We start from the raw sequence: 27,721 nt of genomic DNA on the forward strand, positions 1-27,721 counted from the left end.
CAGATGTTGGATTATTATTATTATATTTGAAGTAAAAATAATGATGATGTTATATAATATATATTTTTTTCGAAATATTGGATTTTTTTTTTATTCATTAAAAAAAATTTTGATTTTAAAAGAGGAAAATTATTTTATAAATTAAAGGGATTATAAAAGATATTTTTTTTCCCGATTTTCATTATTAAATTTTTGCAAAAATTTTGGAAAATTAATTTTTAAATAAAGATATAATAAATTGTAATAGTTGTTGCAGGTGGCTGCAAGCTTGAGTTGAAGTTGCGTATAGAAGTTGATTAAATTATTATCGATGTTAACTAAAACTCTCAATTAGAATTATTATTATATTGGAATCTAAATAAAGAAAGAATAAAAGATATTTAAATAAATTAGGATAAACAAATATATAATATAACAAAGAATAAAAAAAACTTTACGACTATAAAAAATCACTTTATTCGATAAAGAATCCAAATTATATTAAAAAAATTTAATAATAATATTATGTGTCTTATTTCACTTTTTAAAGCGATATATATAATAATTGTTTTACAATTAATTATTTTTAATTTTTTTATTTTTTATTATTTATTTTTTTTAATAAATACATATAAAGTAAAAATCATTAAATTAAATATAATATATATAAAGTTATTACACACTAAAAAATAAATAACTATATATATATTTAATTTAATGATTTTTACAATTAATTAGAATATATGAAAATATATAAAATAATATTATGTTAATTTTAAGTTCATTTACAAAAAATAATTCCCCCCAAAAAAATATTATATTCGTTTTCAGTTTATTTATGAATAATAACTTCCAAAAATTAACATTCTAATTTCTCAAAATGTATTTGCATATACAACACTTCCCTCCTTTAGATCTCCCTTGTCCCCGTAGTGTTTGATGATTCTACCATATTTCGCACTGGTAAATTTGTATTATTATTCGCGGTCAACTCTACACTTGGACAATATCGTAACTTGCGTCCTCCCCCGCAAGCCCAACATTCCAGTCTCTTCGTTATCCCATAAGGTGCTAACCTTCGATCAAATTTTGTTCTTCTCGGCATTTCTTGTAACCAATCCCCATATCTTTGTTGTGGCTCATTTCTAGCTGCCTCTATCCATCTATTGGATTACGCCGATCCGTCTACTTCTCTTATCTCCATCTTTATGATCTTATTCCCTACTCTGACGTATGATGCCATCTAAATAAATTACTTTATAAACATATATATATATTCCTCAACTCTTAATTATCTATATTTCATTATATTTTCTCCACTTACCTTTTATTCATTTATAAATTATGAATCTCATAATTAGGTCTATTATCCATTTAATTTCATTCCAATTTATGATTCCTTCCATTACGTCTAACATCAATTTATTCCTTCTTTAAATTATGATTCTCCTACTATGTTTATCATCAATTTCATTTCTTTAGAAAATATGAGTCTCGTCATAATAGATCTAACATCAATTTATTTCTTTATAAATTATGATTCTCATAAATATGTCTCATCAGAAATTATGATTCTCATAAATATGTCTCATCAGAAATTATGATTCTCATAAATATGTCTTTCATCAATTTATTTCTTCTAATTTTTCGTATATTTCTCAAATCTCTTTAAAGTCCTAAGCTTCTACGCCTTATTTGTTTCAGGTGTCTTGTATATGTACCTTCTTGTCCTTCAATTTCTACTTCTACTTTTTTTCTTCCTATATTCTTGCTTACTATACCTTTCCCCCATTTAACTGGACCCTCAAACAGAAGAATCCATACCAAACTTCCAACTTTAATTTTCTCCTCATATGTATTATCTTTTGGCTTTAATTTTTCTTTCAAAAAATCTAATTCAGTTCTTGTTTTTCTACCTAAAAACATCTCTGCTGGCGAATTCCCCTTGCTATTCTTAGTATTATTGTATGCTAATAATAATAACCACCATCTTCCTTCTCCATATTTTTCTTTTTTTAACCAATTTTTAACTATAGCCACCATTCGTTCTGCTTGTCCATTACTTCTTAGATAATATGGTGGAGATAATACATGTTCAATCTTCCACCTATCATAAAACTTATCAAATGCCTTGCCTCTAAATGCTGGACCACTATCCGATACTAATGTCTTCATTAATCCATATTACCAAAATCTTTTAACTTATTCAACGCTACTTTTGAAGATAGGCCAAATACCTGTTGACAATCTATCCATTTTGAACCAGCATCTACCATAATAAAGTACTTTTTCCTTTCAAATTCTAAAAAATCTACGTGTATTCTTTCACATGGCACATTTGTCTCTGGCCATTTATCTTCCTTATCCCTTGCCGGTAAATTAGCACACATATTACATGTTTCACAGCTCTTAGCTAATTCTTCTATTTCCTTATTCATTCTAGGCCACCAAATGTATTCTCTTGCTTTATTTTTCATTCTCTCTATGCCTTGATGACCTGAATGTATTACACCTAAGGTTTCTATTCTTAGCTTATTCGGTATCACTAATCTATATCCTCTCAATAAACAATTGTCTTCTATATTTAATTCGCTTCTAATATTCTTAAATGCTTTGTCTTCCTTCTTCCATTCTGCATCTCCTTTTAAACAAGTTCCAATTCTTAATAATTCTTCATCTTCCCTGGATATCTCCTTTACTATTTCAAAAGTTATCGGTTTTTCTCTTGTATCTATTTTTAAGGTCTTATAACATTATTATTAAGTTCTTCTGTTTTACTATATTCTAAAATATTTATCATTGGCTCTTTGTTTTTGTCTTCAAAGTCCTTATCAAACAATCTCGATAAAACATCTGGTAAACAATTCTGTTCTGCCCTGAATCTTATTTCAAAATCGAGATTCCCTACCAATATAAGCCATTTCTGTAGCCTTGGTGAAATCATCAACTCCTTATTGTTCTTCTTAAAGAGCCCTACTAAAGGTTTGTGATCAGTATATAACAAAAATCTTCGGCCTAACAAATACTCTCTACATTTGGTTAAACCAAACTTGACAGCTAATGCTTCCTTTTCTATTGTTGAATAATTCTTCTCAGTATTGCTAAATTGTCTTGACACGAATAAGATAGGCTTTTCTATACCGTCAACTATTTGTATTAAAACTCCTCCTATACCTTTATTAGAAGCGTCTACTGCAAGAACAATATCTAATTTCTCATCGAAGCAATTTAATATAGGTTTACTTGCCATCTTTATCTTTAATCTTTCAAAACTTTCTTTTTGGGCTGTTCCCCATTCAAACTTATTATTTTTCTTCAATACATTATATAATGGTGTAGCAATTTCAGCAAAATCTTGTATAAAACGATGATAATAATTCGTAGCCCCTAAAAACGACTGTAATTCAGATTTATTATTTGGCGCTCTCATATTCATTATCTTGTCTATATTCTTCGAAATTGGAGTAATCTCGTTTCCTTTAACAAAATGACCTTAATACCTTATTCCTCGTACTCCAAAAACGCTTTTCTTCATATTAGCTCTTAAGCCATTTTCTAATATTATATCTAATACTTTAACTAATCTAGTATTATGTTCTTCTTCGGTTCTACCTGATATTAAAACATCTTCTAAATAATACACTATTCCATCTAAACCTTGAAATAAAGAAGCCATCGTCTTTTGAAATATCGCAGCTGATACCTTCAACCCAAACGGTAAACGACAGAAAGCAAATAATCCTCTATGTGTTGTAATAGTTAACAATCTACTTGTTTTCTCATTCACCTTAATTTGTAAATATATTCGAGAAATCTATCTTCGAAAAAAAAATAGCTTCTCTCAGGTTCGCTAATAACTCTCTATCCTCGGTAATGGATAACTAACTGTGATAATCCATGGATTTAACGAAACTCTATAATCTAAGCATAGTCTTAAACTATTATCTGCCTTTCTTATGGGGACTAACGGTGTCGCCCAGTCGCTATGCACTATAGCGTATTATACCTTTCTTCAACCAATTATTTAACTCCTTATCAACCTCATCTATTAGGCTGGTAATCTCTTAATAATCTTATATCCACTTCAACATCTTTTAGCGTACCTAACTCCTCTTTAAAAACCTTCATGTATTGATCTAAAATTATACTTATTTCAGGGCTGCATTTATCTTCAACAATTTCTTCCTGTTCTGATATCTTCTTAATTCTCTGCTTGTAGATTTCAACTGGTGTTGCCTCAATAGAATTTATACCTCTAGGAATATTATTCTCTTCGTCTCTATATTCAATTAAAAACTCTGGAGTTCGATTTCTAAGTTTATTGAGAACTACCTCTTGTTTATCTACTATATTAGGGAACTTAAGTTTATCGAAATCACTCTCTATCGTTTCCTTATTTTCATCATTCATTCTCAAGATTTTTTCAATAAAGACCGGATCTAATATTTTTATATCTCCCCAACCTAAAATTGGCTCAATATTCAAAGTGGTTATCCATAAAGTTATACCTCTATTAATTCCAGGTAATCTTATTCTGTAATAACCTTTAATTTTCACTACGCTACCATCTAATTGTTTGGCTCTTATCTTTTTTAAAACAAATCCTTTTCCTGGCCAAAATTTATTAAAATCCTTTATACTCATCAAACTAATTTCTGCTCCTGTATCTAATAAAAAACATATTTCAGCTTTCTCACTCTTTATCTTTATTCTCGGGCATCTATTTTTCATTAAAAAATCCTCTAATTCAACCTTTCGTACGTCTACCAACGTTGCATCTTTCAACTTATATATATCAAAATTTCTCCTCTCTATCTTTATGTCTCTCATTTTATCTCTACTTCTCTTAATAGCTGATTTATAATTAACAAAATTAACAAATTTATCATTATCAACAAAATTATCATTAAAATTATCATTCGAATTATCATTAAAATTATCATTCGAATTATCATTAAAATTATCATTCGAATTATCATTAAAATTATCAATAAAATTATCCTTAACATTATCCTTAAAATTATCATTAATCAATAAAATTATCCGTAAAATTATCATTCAAATTATCATCAAAATTATCACTAAAATTATCAATAAAATTATCCGTAAAATTATCATTCAAATTATAATTAAAATTATCAATAAAATTATCCTTAAAATTATCATTCAAATTATCATTAAAATTAACATTTCCTTCTACTAGTCATTTCTAACATCTCTCTTGATGTGTCCATCTTGACCACACGTATTACATCTTAATATTAAATTGTCTAATCTGCATCTAATAGCTACATGGCCATTCTTGCCACATCTCGCGCACTTTAAATCTTTCGTTAAATCACATTGTCGCGACATGTGACCCGGCTGGCGGCAACTAAAACAAATTATTTGTCTATAATTATCTGTCCGTCTGAAATTATCTATATTTATCTTCTTCTCTACATCTCTCAATATATTCTTAACCTTTTCTAATTCTATAATCTCTATCTTAATATAAGCTGTACTTCTCCCTATGATTAAACCTAATGTAAAAACAAAAATCATAACCACAAAAACTATTAAAATTATATTTTCTAAAAATAAATTCCAAATACTCATCTGATTAATATACATTATATAACGTGCTTAATAAAAATCTAATTAAAAATAGTTTAAAAATCCTACCCAAAATTAATTAAATATAAAACAATTATTAATATTATAAATAAAAAATAAAATAAATATATCATGAATATAATTTTTTTACCTTAAATATCCTGGTATAAATTAGATAGAATCTTCTTAACGCTTTAGTTCCCGAAATATTATTAAATGGTTTGGTTAGACTGAAGACCTAAGGTACAGGGTTCGATTTTTTTCTTCGGCACCAATTGTTGCAGGTTGCAAGCTTGAGTTGAAGTTGTGTATAGAAGTTGATTAAATTATTATCGATGTTAACTAAAACTCTCAATTAGAATTATTATTATATTGGAATCTAAATAAAGAAAGAATAAAATATATTTAAATAAATTAGGATAAACAAATATATAATATAACAAAGAATAAAAAAAACTTTACGACTATAGAAAATCACTTTATTCGATAAAGAATCCAAATTATATTAAAAAAATTTAATAATAATATTATGTGTCTTATTTCACTTTTAAAGCGATATATATAATAATTGTTTTACAATTAATTTGAATATATGAAAATATGTAAAATAATATTATGTTAATTTGAAGTTCATTTACAAAAAATAATTCCCCAAAAAAAATATTATATTCGTTTTCAGTTTATTTATGAAATGAATAATAACTTCCAAAAATTAACATTCTAATTTCTCAAAATGTATTTGCATAAAAACAATAGTAATTTCCGTTTTGTAAATTTGAAATCATTGTGTTTGTGTAAATTAATAAAGTTAGTAAAATATATTCTTCAAATTTTAAAGTATTTAATTCGAGTTTTGATAAATTGGGTGTGACCAATTATGTAGTTACAGCTTTAATTTTTTTTTCATTTTATATATATCATTCAAGCGCGTTGATAAATAATTACAATTACATTTTAAATTTAAATAATATTAAATCCGCAAGATGGCGTTTATGATACAAAAAATAATTAAAAAAATTTTTTTTTTCGTATAATAATTATAACGCTATCTTGCTGATTTAATATCATTGAAATTAAAATGTATTTAATTTTTATAAGTTATTTATATCATAAGTGTCACAAATGAGAGATTTGACATCGGAAATCAAAACCTAAATATAAAAAGAAATATATACTAAAATTATAGTTGAATCTTTTATTAAATAATAATAAATATAATTAAATACAAAGTGAAAAACATAATCAAAATAAAAGAAAAATTAAAAATTTATGTAAAAATAAAAATTAAAAAATTAAAACGTAAATTTAAGTTAAAAATAATAATCCAATCATCCTTTTTCGCATCATAATTTCTCCATTATATATCCTTTTTCTTTAATCAACATTTGCATAGTCTCAATTTGTACTTAGATTTAATTCCTTTTCTTGAGTAGATTTGAATAGCTTTCGGCTTCGTAATTTTGTTTAAAAGTAATTTGCCTGTCTGGCGTTTTTCATAATCTAGTAAATTTGAATGTTTTCACAATTACAACAATAAGAAAAATGAATCTCACTTCAATTGATAAAATGAAAATTTTTATTTAAGCATTTGCAGTTTAGTCAAATCCAAATTATACCAATCGAAAAATTTGCCAACTCTTTTTTATCTTCTCCAACTTGTTTAAGTTTTTTAACATATTTCTAAAACCTTCAATGGAAATGAATGATTAATTATTTGCGTAAAAATAAAATATTTTAGAAACTAGATTTATTTATAACTTTCGTTTATCATTTAAAGCCTCAAATCTTCGAGGGAATTTGAATTTAAAAAACATTTTGATTTAATTTTAAAGTAGTGCAGATCGGGGTCAATATATGGTATAAATTTATAAATCCGGGCCAAAATATAAAAAAATCTGGTATGGCCATTATCATTATTTGGCCTACAATAATATTTTGCTTAATATCACAGAGACTAGGTATCCAATTTCGTCTTTTACGAATATTTTTTGTTTGATTTCCACTAACCCTGGGTTGGGGATAAGGCCATAACATTATACATTATATTGGGCTAGGGTTATTTAATAATAATTTAAAAATTTGGTTGGGTTTAATATTAATCACTAGTTATTATTCCTAATTTTGTTTAACAATTTTATTTGGGAAATCTTTATTCGGAAAAATTTTACAGGAATTTTTTTCTTTATTTTGTTTAATTTTCTCAAAAAATTTTAAATATTTTATTTAGGGATTTTTTTTCCTATTTTTGTTAATTTTCTAAAAATATATTTAATATTTTATAGGAAAAAGAGGAGGGGAAATTTTTCTCAGGTAATTATTTTCTGTGGGAATTTTTTTCCGTGGAATTATTTTCCTAGATTCAAGCCAATGTAAAATAGAAGCTGAAGCACATAAACTGATATTTTATAAATAAAATTGAAAAATAATTATATGATCTCAATAAAAGCAAAGAAATTTACAAGATTTTTATTTGCATCAATGAATCACATTTAAGATTATAAAAAAGACTTTAGAATAAAGAACAAATAAAAATAATTATAATTCTTTTAGAGAATCATAAACCCTTTTACCACTAAAGTCAATTCTATAAAGAGTCCAGATAGAGATTTGTTGAATTGTTGTATTACATTTTCTGTATCTATAGTATATGTGAATATGATAAACATGAAAGCCATATGAGTATGAAAAGATTTTAAAATGTTCACTTTTAACAACATTATGTTAATTATTAAAGAGATCATCCATCTATTCCTGTAGCTAATTTTTGAGAATGACGAAGGCTCAATATCATATATAATTGAAGTTTGGCGCTGAATCATAGAAATAAATCAGAGTTGTTTAAAGATCACCGATCCTAGATTCGATCCTAAATTTGTCACTTTTCCGGATTTATGATGATCCTGATTTAAATTGAGAATCGTGATCAAGATCCTTTTTTTTTTAATATTCGATCCCGATCCTTTTAAAAATTAATTTTTTTTTACTTAAAATGCAATAAATAAATTAAAAATTTTGAAAATTAAAAATATTATTTTTTTAAAAAAAAATATCTATCTACATCATATTTTTTCAACTTCCATCCCACCTAATTTTATATTTCAACAATTTCCCTAAATTTTATCTAGAACGAGATTTAGAGCCTACAAGTTTTATTAATTTAATCATATTATATATAATATGATTAATTTCTAGGTTTCGATAATGTCCTCCATTATAGATTTGATAGATAATACATCTGCTATTAATATGACAGCAGATATAAGTGAGAATGAGAATCTTATACTATTTCATAATTTACGTAAGTATATTACTTTATGTCAAACGGATGGAAGTAACTATACAATGATCAGTGCAAAATGCTCTTTATGTAAGAACAAAATATCTCCTCTTCAAAGATTAGTATTTCAAACCTTCAAAAGCATTTAGAAGTAAATACGGTTTTTTATTATTTATTTGTGAAGAGCATTACAATATATGCATATGATATAAGAAATATTTACAATAAATAACATTAATTGATAATCTTAATTATAATAATCAGGAATTTTAATATTATCCCATTCTTAGTATAGATAGGGAAGAGAGATTAGTATTTTTAATGGGTTGGAATTAATTTGCAAAAAAGTACTTAAAACCTTTCAACCACAAATAAATAATATACTTTAATACGTTACACAAAATTTGTGTGGAGCCCTTAATCCATAAGTTCTTAAATGCCAAAAAAGCCTCATTATATTCATATCATAGGAAAATATTCTCTCAAAATCTTTTGCCCACATAATATTTGGCAGCTTTTAATAACGGTAGACAATATTGTAAACTTGATTTATATCCATTAAATCTTATATTTCTTTCATCATTTATGGCATCGCGTTTGATGAACAACGCCATGATATCTTCTTTTATAACTCCTGAAGATAACCTTTTAATTTCGGCCTTGACAGCTTGGATGTCTTTAGCTCCACCCGAAGCTGTTTTATCCACTCACATCAATCAATTTTTGAACCTTTAATTAATTTTTTTTTAATAATACTATCATCAAACCCTTCTTTGGAGAATATTTAACTATTACAAAATGCTGTCTGTACTAGTGGTTATGAATGTTACCAAGACGTAACCTAGGTAACCTCTTATCAGATGAATAATTAAGAGTTGCCATAGGTCATTGAATTGGTAACATAGTTCAACCACATCAAATGAAGACATTATCTTAATTGTATATATAGTAAAGGCAGACAAGCAGAAATTATCAGCTATTAGCCCTTCTCTTACAAGGGCTCGAATACAAAACATCCTGGAGTCTGCTAATTTATCATTAGATGATGGCCCAAGACTAGATGGCTTAACTTCTGTGCCTTGGTCATTAGGGAAATCCTTAATTTGGGACTTCACATGTATATCATTTCCAAAAAATTTAAATTCTAATCCGGTTGACATAGCCGAGAAAAAATAAACAATTAAATATTCCAAATTAACAAATCATATTTTTTTACCAATCGTAATCTCTTTTCCTTGGATATAAATGGAACTTTAAAATTTTTTAAAAATATTGGCGGCAAAATAAAAAATATTGGCGACAAAATAAGAGCCCTTACATCAGAACCTAAAGAATATTATTTTTCTAAAACAAAATATACAAATTACTATTTTTGAAATACAATTATTCATGTCTTTTTGGGAACTTATAGTCCCACCTTCGTTTTCATAGAATGAGGTTTTAATATTTTTTTAAAAAAATATTTTATATAGTTTTTATAATATACTAGAAGATAGCCCGTCAAAAATGACGGGAAATGAGAATTTTCTTCTTACTTTTATGATAGTTGTTACCTCTTATTTGAAAATAATATCCAATTATTATTCTTTTAATCTCCCCCCCCCCTTTATGCCAGGTTTAATCCATTAAAACTAAGTGTAATACTATTTGGTAAAATTAAATTTAAAGCTTTTACTTGATAATACCAATATTATTTGATAAATATTACTGATCATTTATACCTAATATTTAAAAAAATTCCCAGGCAAAGTACAAAGCCATTTTGAAAAATACTTCCAAGCCCAGTGAATATAATAATTTTGGTAGTTGAGAACTGAAATAAAATATTTAAATAATCATAATGTTAAAAATACAATCAAAATCAGATTTTCATGGGCTTAGGTTTTTTGATCAGGCCGAGCCCAGGCCTACATAAAAATTTTTTTAGGCCAATGTCTGACTCATAGTTAATAATAAAAAAATTCTCAAGCATTCTAGCTCATAATATTTTTGAAAAATTTTCCCCAAGCCCAGCCTAATATAATTTATAAAAATATTTTTCAAACCCAGCCCAACCTATAAAAATTTTCCCAAGCCTGGCCAACCCATAATAATTTTCAAAATTTTTTCCCAACCCGGGAGATAGGTAAATCTCTAAAAACCATATCTATTTTTTATACCCCTACTTCAGACAAAGGCCAACCCATTAAGACTGAGAATGAGTACTATTTTTGAATAAAAATATATTTAAATTAGCTTTTACCTGAGGGCCATATATATTCTGTGTTAAATATTACACCTATGCCTAATATTAAAAAAATTCACAAGTCAGGTCCTCGCACTTGGGAAAATTTTCTCAAAAAGACCATAATAATTTTGATAGTTGAGAACTGAAATAAAATATATAAAAAGTCACAATGCATTTAAAAATACAATCAGAATATGAAAGTTGCATGGGCCTTGGTATTTGATCAGGCCTGGCCATGTCTCCAAAAGAAATTTTCAGGCCAATTTCTAACCCATATTTAAAATTAAAAAATTTTCAGGAATCTAAGACTATATTAATTTTAAAAATGTTTCCCAAGCTACTTCCAAGCTCATATTAATTGCGAAAAATATTTCCCAAACCCAAGAAAACTCAGAATAATTTATTTTTTCCTTGGATCAAGAAAAATAGGTGTTGTAGGGGATAAGAATTAAATCTGTCTAATATGTATATAATTTTTTTGCCATTTATATTATTGAGAAAATTTTTCAAAATTAGGATCAAAGGAAGGGGAAATATCTGATTTACCTATCATTCTACTGGTTAGCTCCTAGTATTTATATGAAAATCATGAATACATATTAAAGTACCATGCTAAAAATATGTTCATCCTAATTTAAAATTAGGATCAAATGAAGGGGAAATATCTGATTTACCTATCATTCTATTAGTTAGCTCCTAGTATTTATATGAAAATCATGAATACATATTAAAGTACCTTGCTAAAAATATGTTCATCCTAATTTAAATTTTAAACAAACCACCACCCTTCCAAATGATTTATTAGTTAGTTAATATAAATTTAAATTTAAGACATTGTTATTAAATTACAATAGAAAAAATAAAAAGATATTCTAAATTAACAAATAATAGGAGGTTAACTTTAATCATAGTCAAATTATATATAAGTAAAACAAAAAAGTTATACATTTAATCAAAAATGTTATAAAAAGTTATGAATTTACATTCCACAATTAAATTATGAAGTTATGAGAAAATATACAAAACTATGGAATGCATGTAGAAAGGCCAATTTCAGAAAAGATAAAAGAGATGCAAATATTTACTTTTGCATAAAAATTACCTAATTAAGAGATATAAAGTTGTATAAAATTCAATGTGAAATGGATCCTTCTTAAGGGTTTTAACATAAAACTCTCATCAAGCAATAATAAATTTTTAGATTATAAAATTAAAATTACTAAATATATACTTTATTAACATATTTTATAAAAATAATGGAAAATTTTAGAATAACCCCAAATAAATATAAAATTTTAAATAACACCTCATAAGATAGGAAAATTTCTGATTCGTCCCTCATAAAATAAAAGAGAAAATTCTGATTCCCCGTATAATGGTTTAAATTTTAAATTATACATAAATTCAAGAATTAAAAAAGTATTTAAATATCTCGTACTTGAATTGGTACTTGATGCATATAAAGTTCTTGCAAAGAATAAGGATTCTAACAATATAGCGCGAGGTGCGAGTCAGTAAAAATATATTTTATTAACTAACTTTTTCATTTCACACTCTTCGTTTATATACATTTTTTATAAGTCCAAATTAGAATATAAACGAAATACAAAAAAGTAAAAAAGGATTCTAACAATATAGCGCGAGATGCGAGTCAGTAAAAATATATTTTATTAACTAACTTTTTCATTTCACACTCTTCGTTTATATACATTTTTTATAAGTCCAAATTAGAATATAAACGAAATACAAAAAAGTAAAATAAAATATATAAAAGTAAGGTTACGCCGTTTATAAAATAAAATTAGATTATAACAAATACTAAAAATTAGATTATTATAAATAATAAAAATTAGTTCAAAAAGTATATTCACAACAGTTCTAAATGTATTTAATTATCTTGTGCAGGAAAATAGTTTGAATTTTAAAGTAGCTACAAACTTTGAATCGTATCTATTTGATTAATTTTGTCAGATTAAGAAAAAAAAAACATTAGGGTTCGAACCCAAGTCCAATAATCCATCTGGAATTGTAAGCAGTCTTGCCAGATTGGACCATAGGCACTTTTCAAAATTAACGATTTTTTGAATATATGTTATAAAGTGTGATATGAAAAGTGTGACATGATTTTTGTGACAAGGCTTTTATATATATAATAATAGATGTTTATTTTATAATATAAAAAAAAATTTATTTTATTTAACCGATTAAGTTAATTGTTAAATTGAATTTTGTAAAGTATATATATAGAGGTAAAATTTATTAGTTTCATGAATTAAAATTTTTAAATATATAAAATTAAAATAAATTTCATAAAAATTTTATAATTTTTGTCTTCTTTACTCCCTGCCTACCTTAACAGATATAAATAATTCATAAATTAAATTATTACATATATATATAATAATAAAGGAATCTAAAGTATAAACTATTAGTTGCTTTTAAAAATAATTACAATTACAAGTTCAATATTATTAACCGCAAGTTGGCGTTTATGATTTTAAAATGTATTATATAATTATAATACATTTTAAAATCTATTAATTAAACCAAAAAAAAATAATTTTAAAATAATAACGCCACCTTGCCGATCAATATCATCGAAATTTAAAATGAATATATATGAAAATTTAATTTTTTAAAAGTTATTTAATATCATAATAGAGTATAAATGAAAAATATTTTACCTAAGCATTTGCAGTTTAGTCAAGCCCAAATTATTTGAGAAAAGCCTATTATCTCCTCCAACCTGATTTAAATTCTTAATATATTTCTAAAAACTTCAAATGGATATAAGAATGATTAATTATTTGTGTAAAAAAGTAAATATTTTCGAAACTAGATTTATTTATGAGTTTCGTTTTATCATTTTAAAAACACAAATGTTCGATGGAATTTGAATTTAAAAAAAAAAAAATTTTTGATTTAATTTAAAAGTAGTGAAAATCGGGGTCAAAAAATATAATGAATTTATATATCAGGGCCAAAATAAAAAAATTCTGGGATTTATCATTATCTTAGCTTACAATAATATTTTGCTTAATATGACAGAGACAAGGTTTCCAATTTCGTTTACTTTTACAAATATTGTTTTGTGTAAAATTTTTACCAAACCTGGGGTCGGGATAAGACCATAACATTATACATTATATTGACTAGGGTTAAATTAATAATAATTTAAAATTTTGCTTAGGTCACTTCTTATTATTATTCATAATTTTGTTTTACCAATTTTATTACGGGGAATTTTTATTTGGGAAAAATTTTACAGGAATTTTTTTTTTTTATTTTGTTTGATTTTCTCAAAAAAATTTTAAATATTTTATTTGGAGATTTTTTTTTTTCCTATTTTGTTAATTTTATAAAAAATAATTTAATGTTTTATAGGATCAAAAAAAAATGAGGAATTATTTTCCGGGGAAATTTTCTCCCCAGGAATTATTTCCAAGCGAATTTATTTCTCATGGGATTTTTTTTCCAGTGAGTAATCTTCCGGGAATCTTTTTCTGATAATTTTTTTCCAGGGGATTTTTTTTCCGGGGAATTAAATTCCGGAGGATTTTTTTGTCCGGGGAATTATTTTCCTAGATTCAAGCCAAAGCTGGAACACATCAATTAATATTATATAAATAAAATTGAAAAATAAATATTGATCTCAATAAAAGCAAATAAATTTACAAGAATTTTATAATTGCATCAATGAATTGCATTTAAGATATACTATTATAAAGACTTTAGAATAAAGAGCAAATATAATAATTATTAGAGAATCATAAACCCTTTTACCAGTTCTTATCGGTTTCATTTATATATTACCGCACTATATATAAAAAATTACCCTCCATATAGAGTTCAGATACAGGTTTGTTGAATCGTTGTATATCAGGAATACATCTTCTGCGGCTCAATATAGACAATATTAAATCTACAGTGTATATGAATGTGATAAACATGAAAGCCAGATGAGTATGAATTTAAAATGTTCACCTTTAACAGAGACGACTATTCTATCAAATTATGTCAATTATTAAAGAGATCATCCATCTATTGCTTTAGCTAATTTTTGAGAACGTATATAGTATAAGGAAAAGTTCAATAATAATATGAAGACTCAATATTCAAATTCTTTAAGTTTGCCTGACTCATCAGAAGAGTGTACATATAATGTTAGCATTCTATAATGTGTAATCATCAATCTCGTAATATTTATAATCTCTCGAATTTCAAATTATTTACCAAATGCCAATTATGATTTTTCAAAATAATTAATGATTAGATCGGAAGTGTCATTCACAAACACTTAGAATTCCGAATCTCAATTTATTGATATCATGCTGCCATTTCAATTTTTGAAACTTACATCTTTGGGTTTTTCTCGAATGTAATCAGAGACCTGCAGAGTTACTATTGCAGGGCCTGGCCAGGACTTTTCTTTTAAAAATAAATTACATTTCTTCTTAATTTTTTTTTATAGTTAATAATGGCCATTAAAAATATTTGGTTTCAAAATATTCATCCGGACCCGGGTATTTTATTTTAAAAAACAATTTTTAAGCCCCGCCCTGGTGGCCCGGTTCGCCCTGGCAGAGCTTAGGATTACGCTCGCGTCGCGGGTCTTTTTACTCCAATAATCTTGCCTACCAATGGACTTACTGATTAAAGATAAAACTTGGCAAAAGATTCTGAATCCTCGCCCTTAAAATTTATGTCGAAATAAAATAATCGAGGGGAAGTGGGAAGGGGGAGGGAAGAATTATGAGAAATTCCCTTCCACATAATTTTTTTCTTAGAGGGAGATAGGGGGGTTAAAATATATAAAGATAGGGAGGGGTAAAAATAACTGTTTTGTGGGTTTATAAGTTAGTAAAGGGGGTTTAATTAAGCACGTTATCTCGATCAATTTTTTCCTCACTAAGAGTCTGTTTATATTAATTGGCTTATAAATTAAAAAAAAATTTCATTGATAGCAATGGTTTTTATCTTTAACTTTTTCCTTTTATTTATATTTTTATAATATCTAATTCAAGGTTTTTTGTTTCGAAATTTACCAAAAAATAATATAAAATTTAATCATTGTCGGATATTTTTCTTTCTATATAAATTATATTTTCTTTTACAATGAAGGTTAATTTTAATATATATTTTAGATAATTTAATAAATCTATTTTTAAAAAAATGACCTATAAGATAAATAATTTTAAAAAAAAATTAAACTAAGCAAGCCCTTTCTATTATAATTCCTAAAAAAAATGCTATTCATTTTATTCGCTTGTATCTTGATTTGTGCCAAAGCCGATCGAATAGGTATATAAATAATTTAATAATAATATATCGTCGGACCTAGGAATTAGAGGTGCTCCACTTTGCGGAAAAAATGTTTAAAACGAGAAAATCTACGTTAAATTTTAAAAATCAAAATATAGGAATGGCTTATTGATCAATTTTGACAGAAGCTATATATATAACTTAGTGGTAAAAAGATTAATATTTTTAATTATATATTGGGAGAATAAATAAGTTACTATCCCCTTCTAACTCAAAAATTTAAAAAATGTCGAGTGGGGAGCACTCCAATCCTAGAACCGACAAATATGTATAAAAGTTTTATGGAGTTAAAGGAAGAAAGTCTGTTAAAAAAACAATCACTTTATACATTCTTCAATTCCAAATCATGTATGTTCGTTAACCACTGAAATAGTAAGTAGCATTTTTTAGGGAATTATTCAGGAGAGACAAAAGATTCTTTTCGATGCGACCCCCCAATACCATTTAAATTTTTTTTTATTTAAATAATATGCTTTTTTGATCAGTTACGAGGTCTTGATAACGTTTAAAAAAATTTTCATTTACAAGATTTAGATAGTGTTGTTAAACGGTGAGCCGACTTTTTAAAACGGCTAACTCAATATTTAAGCCCAGAAAAATATTGCCCTAACCCTCGAAATTTCGATAATATATTAGACCTTTTGTTCCTTCTTATGAGCAAAATCCAAAATCTTCGAGCTTGCGTAATATTTTTCTGAACGAAATATTTGAGCAAGCCATTTTTTTAAAAAAATCGGCTCAAAACGAGCTGTTTAAATAACACATATGTGATGTTTAAATTGATAAAAAATACTAGTCTTTTTTGCTTATTGGGACATGAATCTTTGCCTAGACTACTTGTATAATCTTTGAAAGATTTGAAGGGATCATAGCTCTTAATACAAATTTATTTAGACAGCGTATACTTAGATGTTTATTTTTGCCTTATACGCTTGCAAATTAACAGATAACTAGGTTTTAAAATATATGTTAAAATAATTTCTTTAAATTTATAAATTTTTTTTGTTAATGTAATTGTTCATAAATATTTATATCACTGTTGTTACTTAATAAAATTTGAAAAAATGTTATCATAGTAAGTAACTTTTGTGTAGTGTTGTTAAACGGCTCGATTTGAGCCGATTTTTAAAAAGTGCTAACTCAATATTTTGCAGAGTTGTTAAAGGATCTAGATACTTGTATCTACATCCTGTATCTTGATATAAAAATATGGTATCTGTATCTAGATAGATTTTTTGATTAAAATATCTGTATCTAGATATTATTTTAGACGATGTATCTGTATCTAGATCCATTTAAAAAGTATCTTTTAACAACTCTGATATTTTGTCCCCAATAATATTACGCAACCCTGAAGATTTTTCTCATAGACGGCACAAAGGTTTTAGACATCAATTAGCGAAATCTCGAGGAATAGGCCATATTTTTCTAGCTAAAATATTGACTTCATTTAGCAAAACTACTTTTGTGTGATGATATAAAATATTATGGGCTTGACTTAAACTGCAAATATACATATATGGTAAACTATAAATGGCAAAAGGTAAGCTGCAAATGCTTGGTTAAAGTAGGTGAGAGGCGCATGCGCAAACGTTTTTTTTGTTATTTTTTTAAATATTAAATCGAATGTAATAATTTTTTAAACAACTAAAAATAAAATGTTTTATTACATAATAATAATTGAGCAAAAATTGAAAAAAAAAATTTTTTAATAATATTTTAGAAAACTATAATCTTAAAAGTTGTTCTTAAAACGTTAAATATTTAATTTTGAATAAAAGAAATAAAATATTAAAGGTTATTTTGCAAGATTGCAAATAGCTTTTTTTGAAAAAAAAGATTTTTATGCCTACGTCTTAAAGGCTGAATCAAAAATTGAAGAAAGAATAATTTTAATAGGTGTAAAAATTATGTATATTTAAAGATATATATTATTTAATACATTTTCAATATTATTTATTAATTTTGCTTTAAATTATTTTAATTTCGCTTTATTCGATTTCTAAATCGCTTCAATGTATATTCTATTAATTTAATTTAGATTCATTTTATTTAAGAAATTTACATTTGATATATAACAGATTATAAAAATTAAATTATTCAATAAATTAAATTAATTAGATTAATAACTGTGTTTTCTTTAATCAATGGATGGTTTTTGATACATATAATTAACAATTATATTAATGGATTTTTTTTATTGTAGAAGACTTAAGGCTAGGAACGTTATATTATATGATATTTATTTAATATTAAATTGATGTTTAAACGTTATATAGAAAGATTTATATTTAATATTAAATTGATGTCACCGTCCACTTTACTTTTAAATACAATAGGGCCGTAGGTTTTGGGTGTGGGCTGTTCTCTTGGTCCTCCCTTATCTGTTCCAGCCCACAGACGTTTAAATAATAGTGCACGAACTATTATGCGTACAAGTACGTGCGGCTTGCCCACAAACGTGTGAAGGGCTCCTCATATTTTACTTTACACTTAACTTAAATCTTCCAATTAGATGGAAATGAGGAAAACCTAGCGTAGCTCTGTTGTAACTACAACGTAGAGAGGGCGTATGCGCTTTATTCCGTATTCCGTAAATTGATGTTAATTTTGTATATATATATACACCAAGATTATTATTAAAAATAAAACCTTTTTTTTTTATCTTTTTGGAAAATAAAGAACTTTATTTAATATATACTACACATTGTAAAATTAGTTTTGCTCTATTGAGATATTCCTAATCCTCACGGATTCCATATTCCACGATTGATTTTATATTCTTAACCATCAATCTTCCGTATTTATTCAATACTATCGTCCTCAATTCTTTCCATATTATTACGCTTGTCCATTAGTTTTAAATCACTTTAGGCTGTATCCTAAATATCAAAAATTGCATAAAAATTATCTCGCGCAATTTGCGCCAATCTAACGAAAAAAATAATATAAGCTATTTTTAATGGTAAATTAAAATGTTGGCCTAAATGATTTTTTAGATTTTGCGCATATCATGTGATTCTTAAAAATTATACGATTCGTAAAAATTTAATCATTTTTTCCTCAAACTTTTGCGAATTGAGGGAATAAAAATGGCTAACGAATTTCAATTAATGGAAACTATTAGACCTTATAGATATTTGTGGTGTATTAGTGACCTTAAATACAGAGACACTGCTGGTAGCAAAATCAAATGGGAGGAGATTGGTAAGAGATATTATCTTAGTTATGATGAAATCAAAAAAAAAATTCGCTGGAATAAAGGCAAAGTTTAATAAGATTTTTGCTATATCCACAAAATCAGGTATAATTATAAATATATATAAATATTATTTTATATTTAAGGTTATAAAAATATATAACTCTATAAAATTCAATCCGCAAGATGGCTCATTTTATTATAAATTTTAAAATTATTATTAATTTTTTTTTTGTAATTATAATTTCTATAATCATATCACATTATTACCTGAAAGTAAAAAGTATACTTTAATTCCATTATCTATAAAAAAAAATTTCTCGGATACGAATTACGATTATGATTAATAATTTTAGTAGTGTTTATACAGCTCCATTTTAAGCTGATTGCTAACTCAATCTTTTAGCCAGAAAAGTACTCGATATTATGATAATATGTCTAAAACGTTTGTTCCTTCGAGGAAAATCTTCAGGCATGAGTAATATTTTTCTGGATAAAATAGTAAGTCAGCCGTTTTTAAAAAGCGGCTCAAAACGAACCGTTTAAAAATGCGAAAATTTTAGTCTAATTTACGGTAGCTCTTCTAGGAACCATGCTGTTGATTTTTTTTTTACAAATTCTGAAAACTAATGTCTTTATAAAGTAATCTAATAAAGGCATAATTCATTTAATGCTGAATTAACTCGCGTATTATTCTGTAGTCATCGTAATGAAGAGCGTGATTTTACATTTTCAATCATGATGAAATTTGATGATAGAATCAATGATTGATAAGTAAACCTGTTTGAGGAGAAAAATAAAATTGATTGCATTGATGTTTTGGATATGTCAAAAGTAATATAAGATTACCTTGATAGTGAATTATATTATTTTTTAAGCTTTAGAGTATCTAATGTGCACCTATTTATGGATTGAATACTAATTATTCTAAGTGTATTAACTACAAATAAGCAATTAACAAATGATTAAAATTGTGCAAGTGTATTTTTATTTTCAAATTCGGATAAGAAACATAATTTTTGTTGAAATGCATATAGATTACTGGATTGTAATGATTGTAATCTTGTAATATTATAATTATTTTCTTTCTACTCGTGGAGGTAAAATGTAGGTATGAATGACTGTCATATTGTTATATCCACTTTAACATTGTTTGGCTCTCACGCCCTCCTTTTATAAAGAGTTGGGGCTCCGGATCTCTGATAGAACCGAGGATCTCAACGATGGTTAATCCCTGTATCCAGCGTCTACAAGACAGGATTTTCACTGGATGTAAACCCTCCCCTTCTACCTCAAAAACATATGGGTACCCCCCTAAAAAAACGCGTCGCTTTCGGCGACGATGTTTTACCATTTAATTAACCTTATACTCCTTTCATAAATTTTAAAAAGAAAAACTTAAATTATTTTACATTTAAAAGAATAGCAGAAAGTTTTATTTGGAAAATAATGTCTATGATTGTTTGCAATATATAAACTTGGTCGATGATCAGCAATATCATGTTATTATATAAATCAATATTATCCTATAAAAATTTAATAGATAACCCCTAACATCCCCCCTTAATGGCGCCTACCCACTACACCCCCCCCCCCTCCTCAATAAAAAATGGATGCAAAATGTTTCTACCCCTCTCTTCTCCCTCCGTTCATGTAGACGCTGTCTCAGAAGCTGGGCTAAAACATAATAACGAGCAACTATCTCAGTTTATACTATCAATGAACGAGACCACGTGATTGATCCAACAAATAATATATAAACATTTCCCGACCAAAACATACCCCATTCTGCCCATAGATCTTTCTTTAAATAATAATTAGAGATCTGCAAAAGTAGGCCCAGCCCGTACTCAGCCTGTAAAAAAATGTTGAGGCGGACCGGGCTTGATAAATTAGGCCCGAAGCAGATAACTACGAATTATCATGGAATACGATTAGTATGATCTTTTCAATTTGCCATCTATCTGAATAAGCACATAAATATAACTAACGAATTGTATAAAATAATAATTATTTTTATACGGAAAATTATCATATTGGAATTCTGCCCGTGGAATCATATATTCCATGTTTAATTCTAAGGAATTACTATAAATTAGTTTCTTATATAAAACAGCTGTCAATCTTTTCTCCCAACTGATAGAACCCACTTGATTTCTTGCAAAATTAAGGGCAACATTTTCTGGTTCTTTCAAGAAGAATAAAGTCTTTAAATTTTCGTTCCACATACAATAAAAGGTATTCATGGCACACCTGCGAAAATTGTTTACAGTTGATTGATATGTAGTAAATATCAAAATTTATTTTTGTTCTTTTTTTGATATATTTTCAATTTTAAGAAAATTGTCCCCTTATGATCTATTTTACAATCCATAAATTATGTATTATAATTTTATAATATGAGTGAAAATAATTTTGAAAGATGGCTCCAACCGGTTATATTATATCATAATAGGAATCCATCTTAATTCGTTTTTTTAAAAAACAATTTTGACTGATATTTTGTCATTGATCTCAATTTTCTAAGCACGGGAGTTCAAACAAATTCAAATTTTTAAATAAAATATGGATATTAGGTTCCCACATACATCCTTTAATTAAATAGGAAATTTTATTTATATATCTTGAAAACAATATTGTGACAACTTTGGTTTCTATCATGTGGTTAATAAGGATCAGATAATTATTTGATATGTTAAAATAATATTTGTCTTAAAAGTTTATTTTTTTAAATAATACATCGATGAAGAGGCTTAGAAAGTAAATATTGATGGAATGGAATCATCTTTCAATAAAATCTTTTGAAATAACTTGGGCCACAGAATTGATAAAATCTTACCCTTTATTAATATGCTAAATTTTCTTCAATATCCATAAAAATTAATATTTTTATTTTTTATAAGCTAGCTATAATCTACTAGGTAAGCAATTTAATTGCTCTTAATTAAAACTAATATATTAAATGAATTTAGATTTATTTTATTAAGAATTTAACTTATGATATAAACAAGTTATAAAAAATTAAATTATTCAATTCATTCAATAATAAATTAATTAGAATTAATAATTGTATATTTTTTTTTAAATATATTTAAAAAGTAATCCTTTAATGTAATTTTTATATAAAATTAAAAATACATAACTCTATAAAATTCAATCCGCAAAATGGCCCATTATTATTAATTTTAAATTATTATTTTTTTTCTTTATTATATTTCTAAATCATAATACTATATTACCTATAAAGTAAGCTTAATTCCATTTATTATCTATAAAAAAAATTGCTTGGAAATTTACGATTATGATTACATTTTAATGGGATAAAATAATTTTAATAGTGTTATTAAATGGCTAACTCAATATTTTAGCCAGAAAAATATTGCCTATGCCTCAAGATCTCGATAATATATGTCTAGACCTATATTCCTTCTATGAGCAAAATTTTCAGGCTTGCATAATATTTTTCTGGATAAAATATTGAGTCAGCCGCTTAATTGACTCAAAACGAACCGTTTAACAACACAGAATTTTAGTGTAATTTAAAGTTAACTTTTCTAGGTGCAATGCTGAATTTTGCAACTTCTGAAAAATTAAGGTCTTCCTTCCCAGCCCTAAAAAAAATTATTATCACATTATGTTGACATATTGTAATGTAATCTAATAAAGGTTTAATTAATTTAAATGCTGAATTAACTAACGTATTATTCTGTAGTCTTTGCGATGACATTGCTTATTCAATATAATTGATGAAAGCTGATGATGGAACCGGTGATTGATAAGTAAGCTTATTTGAGGAGAGAGAAAAAATAAATTGATCGTATTGATGTTTTGGATATGTCAAATGTTATATAAGATTATCTTGATAGTGAATTATTATTTGTTGGCTTTAGAATATTTAGTGTGGACCCATTTGTGGATTGAATAATTATTCTAAGTTGACTTTGGTAAGAAATTTAAAAGAAGAAGAAAAAAACAAGAAATAAAAATTAATAAATAATTAAAAAAAATTAGTAAGTTATATTGAAAATATTTGTGCTGTGCATAAATATATCTTGTGTTGAATTTTTTTTTTCAAGTTCAGATAAGAAATATAATTTTGTTGAAATAAGTTAACTGGCTTGTGATAATTGCAATCTTGTAATATTATAAAATTATTAAAAAAATTATGCTTATTAAGGTAAAATGTAGGTATGAATGAATGTCATATTGTTTACTATATATATCAACTTTAGCAACGTTCGCCTCTTCATATAGACGCGGCCTGCGTCAGAAGCTGGGCTATAAACATAATAAAGGGCAGCTATCTCTGTTTATACTATCAATGAACGAGACCACATTGGTCTAACAAAATGGCTATTTGATATACATTTACTAATATTTAACAAAGGGTGTGAACCCGAACCCGTTTTCAGGAATTTAAATTAATTTGGCTGGGCATTTTAGGACCACAGACCAAACAAAGATCGATTTAAGGACACGAACCTGGGATAGTCTGGACCTGGGGTGAGTTCGGACCTCTCTTAGGGAATTCGGTTTCGATTAAGTTCTTGTTATTAAAATTTTCACTAAATAGAAAAATATATATATAAAGAAATACTGATCGTTGTAAAAAAATTAAACATTTCTTTTTTTTAGTTATACCGGCAGAATACAAACATTTATGTTGGCAGCAACATCGTGATCATTATCCTAATCTATTCGATATATTTTTGACTAAAGATATATTAGAGTGAGAAATTAGATTTTATAAATATTTCTTTCAAATAGTCTTGTTAAACGGCTCGTTTTGAGTCGATTTTTAAAAACGGCTAACTCAACATTTTAGTCAGAAAAATATTGCCTAAGTCTCAAGATTTCGACAATATATGTCTGGTCATTTGTACCTTCTATCATCAGTAATCTTCAGACTTGGGTAATTGGATGAAGTATTGAATTAGCCGTTTGTAAAAATCGGCTCAAAACGAGCCGTTTAACAACACTATTTTCAAATTTATAAATTTATTGTAAACTAGTCCATCAAGGCGTTTTTTTTTTAAATTTTTTCTATACCAAGATTTCTCTTCGATAATATAAAATTTGTTTCTGTTTAGTGGATAGGGGTATAAGGAGATTCTTAAGAATTTGTCATTATAACTTAATTATTTTTTAGTCATTATTATCTTAGGCATCATAGTTATGGTAGAGAGGTCATTTCTTATATATATTTAGGGTCAATGGGTTTTTTCCGGGGAGTGCGTTATATTCAATTTTGAATCATTTCTTGAGGGCGTCTTTTTAAATTTTAAAAATCTGATCTTACCTGAAATGTAATCTAGCATCTTTAGAATACCTTTCTTATGAATTGCAGACATGGGACTCTTTTAATCGGATTTATAAAATTTCCTCAATAAATAGTCTCAAAAACTGGAATATTCTGGTTAGTGTTGTTAAACGGCATTGAGTAAGCCTCGAGATTTCGCTAATAGATGTCCAAACCTTTGTTTCTTCACAAACAAAATTTTCAGGCTTGCACAATATTATTCTAGATGAAATATTGAGTTAGACCTTTTTAAAAAATCAGCTCAAAACGAGCCTTTTAACAACACTAATTCTGATGACCTTTTATTCTATAAGGTATTTTCCAAACTCAACCATAAGATTTTATATTCTAATTTAATCCAACAATAATAATAAAAAATATTTAAAAAAGTATTTACTATAATAGTTAGTTTATGATGGGAGAAAATATTTAAAAGATTTATTTTATTTTAAGCTTCTACATGATAAAATAATTTTTTTTAAAAAATAATAAACTAATTATGACTTTTTTTAAATTTCTGTAGCATTTATTTATATCGAAAATACGTAGATATATAATTTATAGATTCTACAAAATCATGAGATCTAGATCTCCAATCTTCACGTGAAGATTCCGAATAACCCCATTATGCCGTCATAACTTATGGATTATATTAAACATTATAAATGATATAAAATTATTAATATTATATTTTATATCTTAAACAAAGGTTTTCACAACTGTATCTTAGTAGAGCGAGCAATAATACAATAAAAGCTCTCATCCAAGGTGGTGAAATGGGATTTGAAAGTCATTCAACGGAGTATACCAACAATAAAACTTTAATTCTATATGAGAAGATTCAATTATTTAACTTATTTAGATTAAATGCACTCAACAGAACATTGATAATCGAAGCTAAGGTGCTTTAATTGGTTCCAACATTATAATAATAATACTCTTTTTTTAGATGGAAATCAGTTTAGAAAGCATTGGTGCAACGATCGTTTTGTGTATGATGCCATTACAGAGTACAGTACAATATATGTGTATGGAATTCAGAAACGTAAATGTAAAGGCAAAAATTTTAGGGAAAGGAAATGGAAGGGAAGGAATGGAAAAATATGATAGCTAAAGGATAATGAATTAATATTATTTTATTCTTTTTTATCGAATATTATATCCATAGATTACATTAACAATATCCAATAACTTGGTATCGTTACGAATAGATAATTCGAACCACACACTCTTGGGCACATACGAAAACTATATCTTATATAGCTTATCGTGGAGCTTACCTAAAGAAAATTTTTATCAATACCGTTTTGTAGGTGGAAGTATAAACGTATCTTGCATTCTTGAAATTTGCAATTAAAAAAATATATATTCCCCTTAATCCATTCTGTTCTATATATATATAATAAAAAAAGCTAATATAACTATAAATTTGTTTATATCACAATTGAGATTATTTTGTTTGTTTGGAAATGTGCTTTTGACTTGTATAAAATAGCCACACTTTTATATTCAAAAACTAAAAAGTTTAAAATTGTTTTGAGATTTATAGGGTGAGATAATCATCTGTACTTCTTTGAGTACATTTAGGGTTAAATAAGATTATTTAAATATTTATAAATGGACTTCAGCAAATAATTTAAGAAGGCGCTAAATTCCCTATGAATTTAATATCCCAATTATTATAACATTTATGAAAATAATTAAAATGCTATCAAAATTTTATTTACTCTAAATTTGTAATTTCCTTTTAGGATTTCAAATTAAATTTTTTGCTTGATGGAAAGGGACTTGTTTTGAATCCCCGTTATTATTGAAATTTTTTTTACCCAATTGTCTTAAAAAATTTTAGGGGTTGGTGACCGGGGTTTCCCAAAACACTAATATTAGAGAGATAAAAAAGGGACCTATGTTTATCGCATTTTTTAGATTTCTTGGAGTTCCAAGAGTAGTTTCTATTAGCGGGAAATGAGGTAACACATGACACAACTCGGACAAGTCTTTTGTCGCCGACCCAGAATGATGTAAAGACATGCCATTAGGGCGTTCACCATCCTCATTTAGAAGACCTAACAGCTCCATGCTATTGGGGAAACCGACCGACATCAAAGATTTGCCGAACCTATTTAGATTGTCATGTCGTAAAAAAGGGCCACCGATTTTGAGGCAAGAGAAACAATGTCTAGAAAATGGATCAACTTGCTTATTGCAGGCTGCACAGATGTCAACAGACGGGGTGAGACAACCTAGCCTATGGTTAATGGCAATTTGAAACCCATTGTTTGTGAGTAACATTTCCTTTACTCATCATCGCCTATACCGATTCATGGCCTTTAGTATTTTATTTTGAATTTCTGAGTAGTTGAATACTATAGATAGGGACATGCACATTGAAGAACTAGAAAGCTCTTTAAATGGCTGAAAATGGGATTCTAGGATCCTAGGAGAAATAGAGTAAGCCCAGATTGTTAAGATGAAGTTAAAAAAGGGATCGTTCAACTCGATAAGCGAGGAAATAGAGTCGTAAAGGATATTCGAGAAAAAAGAAGACAAGCAATTGCCATTAAATTGGGGGGGGGGGTGAAAATCCAAATCCTCTCTGGTAATCAGGCAATGAGGCAAATGACCAATTAAAATCAGAAAACTTTAGGACTAAAAGGGATTGATAATGTTTAAATTTTAATTCGAAGGACTTATGGATGCAAGAATTAGGTAAGAAAAAAAACTGATACTTGGGAAGATGATGAAGATTCTTTAGCGAATTAAAAAGAGATTGAAATCAAATTGTCACAATAATTTGACAAAAGGAAGTTGAAAAGTCGATAG

At 26.7% G+C, this 27,721-nt stretch overlaps 1 protein-coding gene across 1 annotated transcript; it reads left to right on the top strand.

The window, feature by feature from the left end:
- The first annotated feature begins 16,160 nt into the window (after window positions 1–16,160).
- Window positions 16,161–26,296, top strand: LOC135926634 (uncharacterized). Its single transcript, XM_065462560.1, has 5 exons — window positions 16,161–16,379; window positions 24,235–24,328; window positions 25,608–25,800; window positions 25,848–25,949; window positions 26,067–26,296. Exons 1-5 carry the CDS (start codon window positions 16,325–16,327, stop codon window positions 26,253–26,255), a joined length of 633 nt encoding a protein of 210 aa, XP_065318632.1. The 5' UTR covers window positions 16,161–16,324; the 3' UTR covers window positions 26,256–26,296.
- Window positions 26,297–27,721: the final 1,425 nt, after the last annotated feature.

Source organism: Gordionus sp. m RMFG-2023, chromosome 3 (genome assembly GCF_954871325.1).
Source record: "Gordionus sp. m RMFG-2023 chromosome 3, tfGorSpeb1-WG-v2, whole genome shotgun sequence".
NCBI classification, from domain to species: Eukaryota; Metazoa; Nematomorpha; class Gordioida; order Chordodea; family Parachordodidae; genus Gordionus; species Gordionus sp. m RMFG-2023.

Bases quoted from the DNA above. Each gene is read 5' to 3' on its own strand.
- LOC135926634 (XM_065462560.1), top strand. From the start codon at position 16,325: ATGCTATTCATTTTATTCGCTTGTATCTTGATTTGTGCCAAAGCCGAT. The intron at 16,380-24,234 runs GTATATAAATAA...TCTTTTTTTTAG, and splicing joins TGCCAAAGCCGATCGAATAG to TTATACCGGCAGAATACAAA. The intron at 25,801-25,847 runs GTGCTTTAATTG...CTCTTTTTTTAG, and splicing joins CATTGATAATCGAAGCTAAG to ATGGAAATCAGTTTAGAAAG.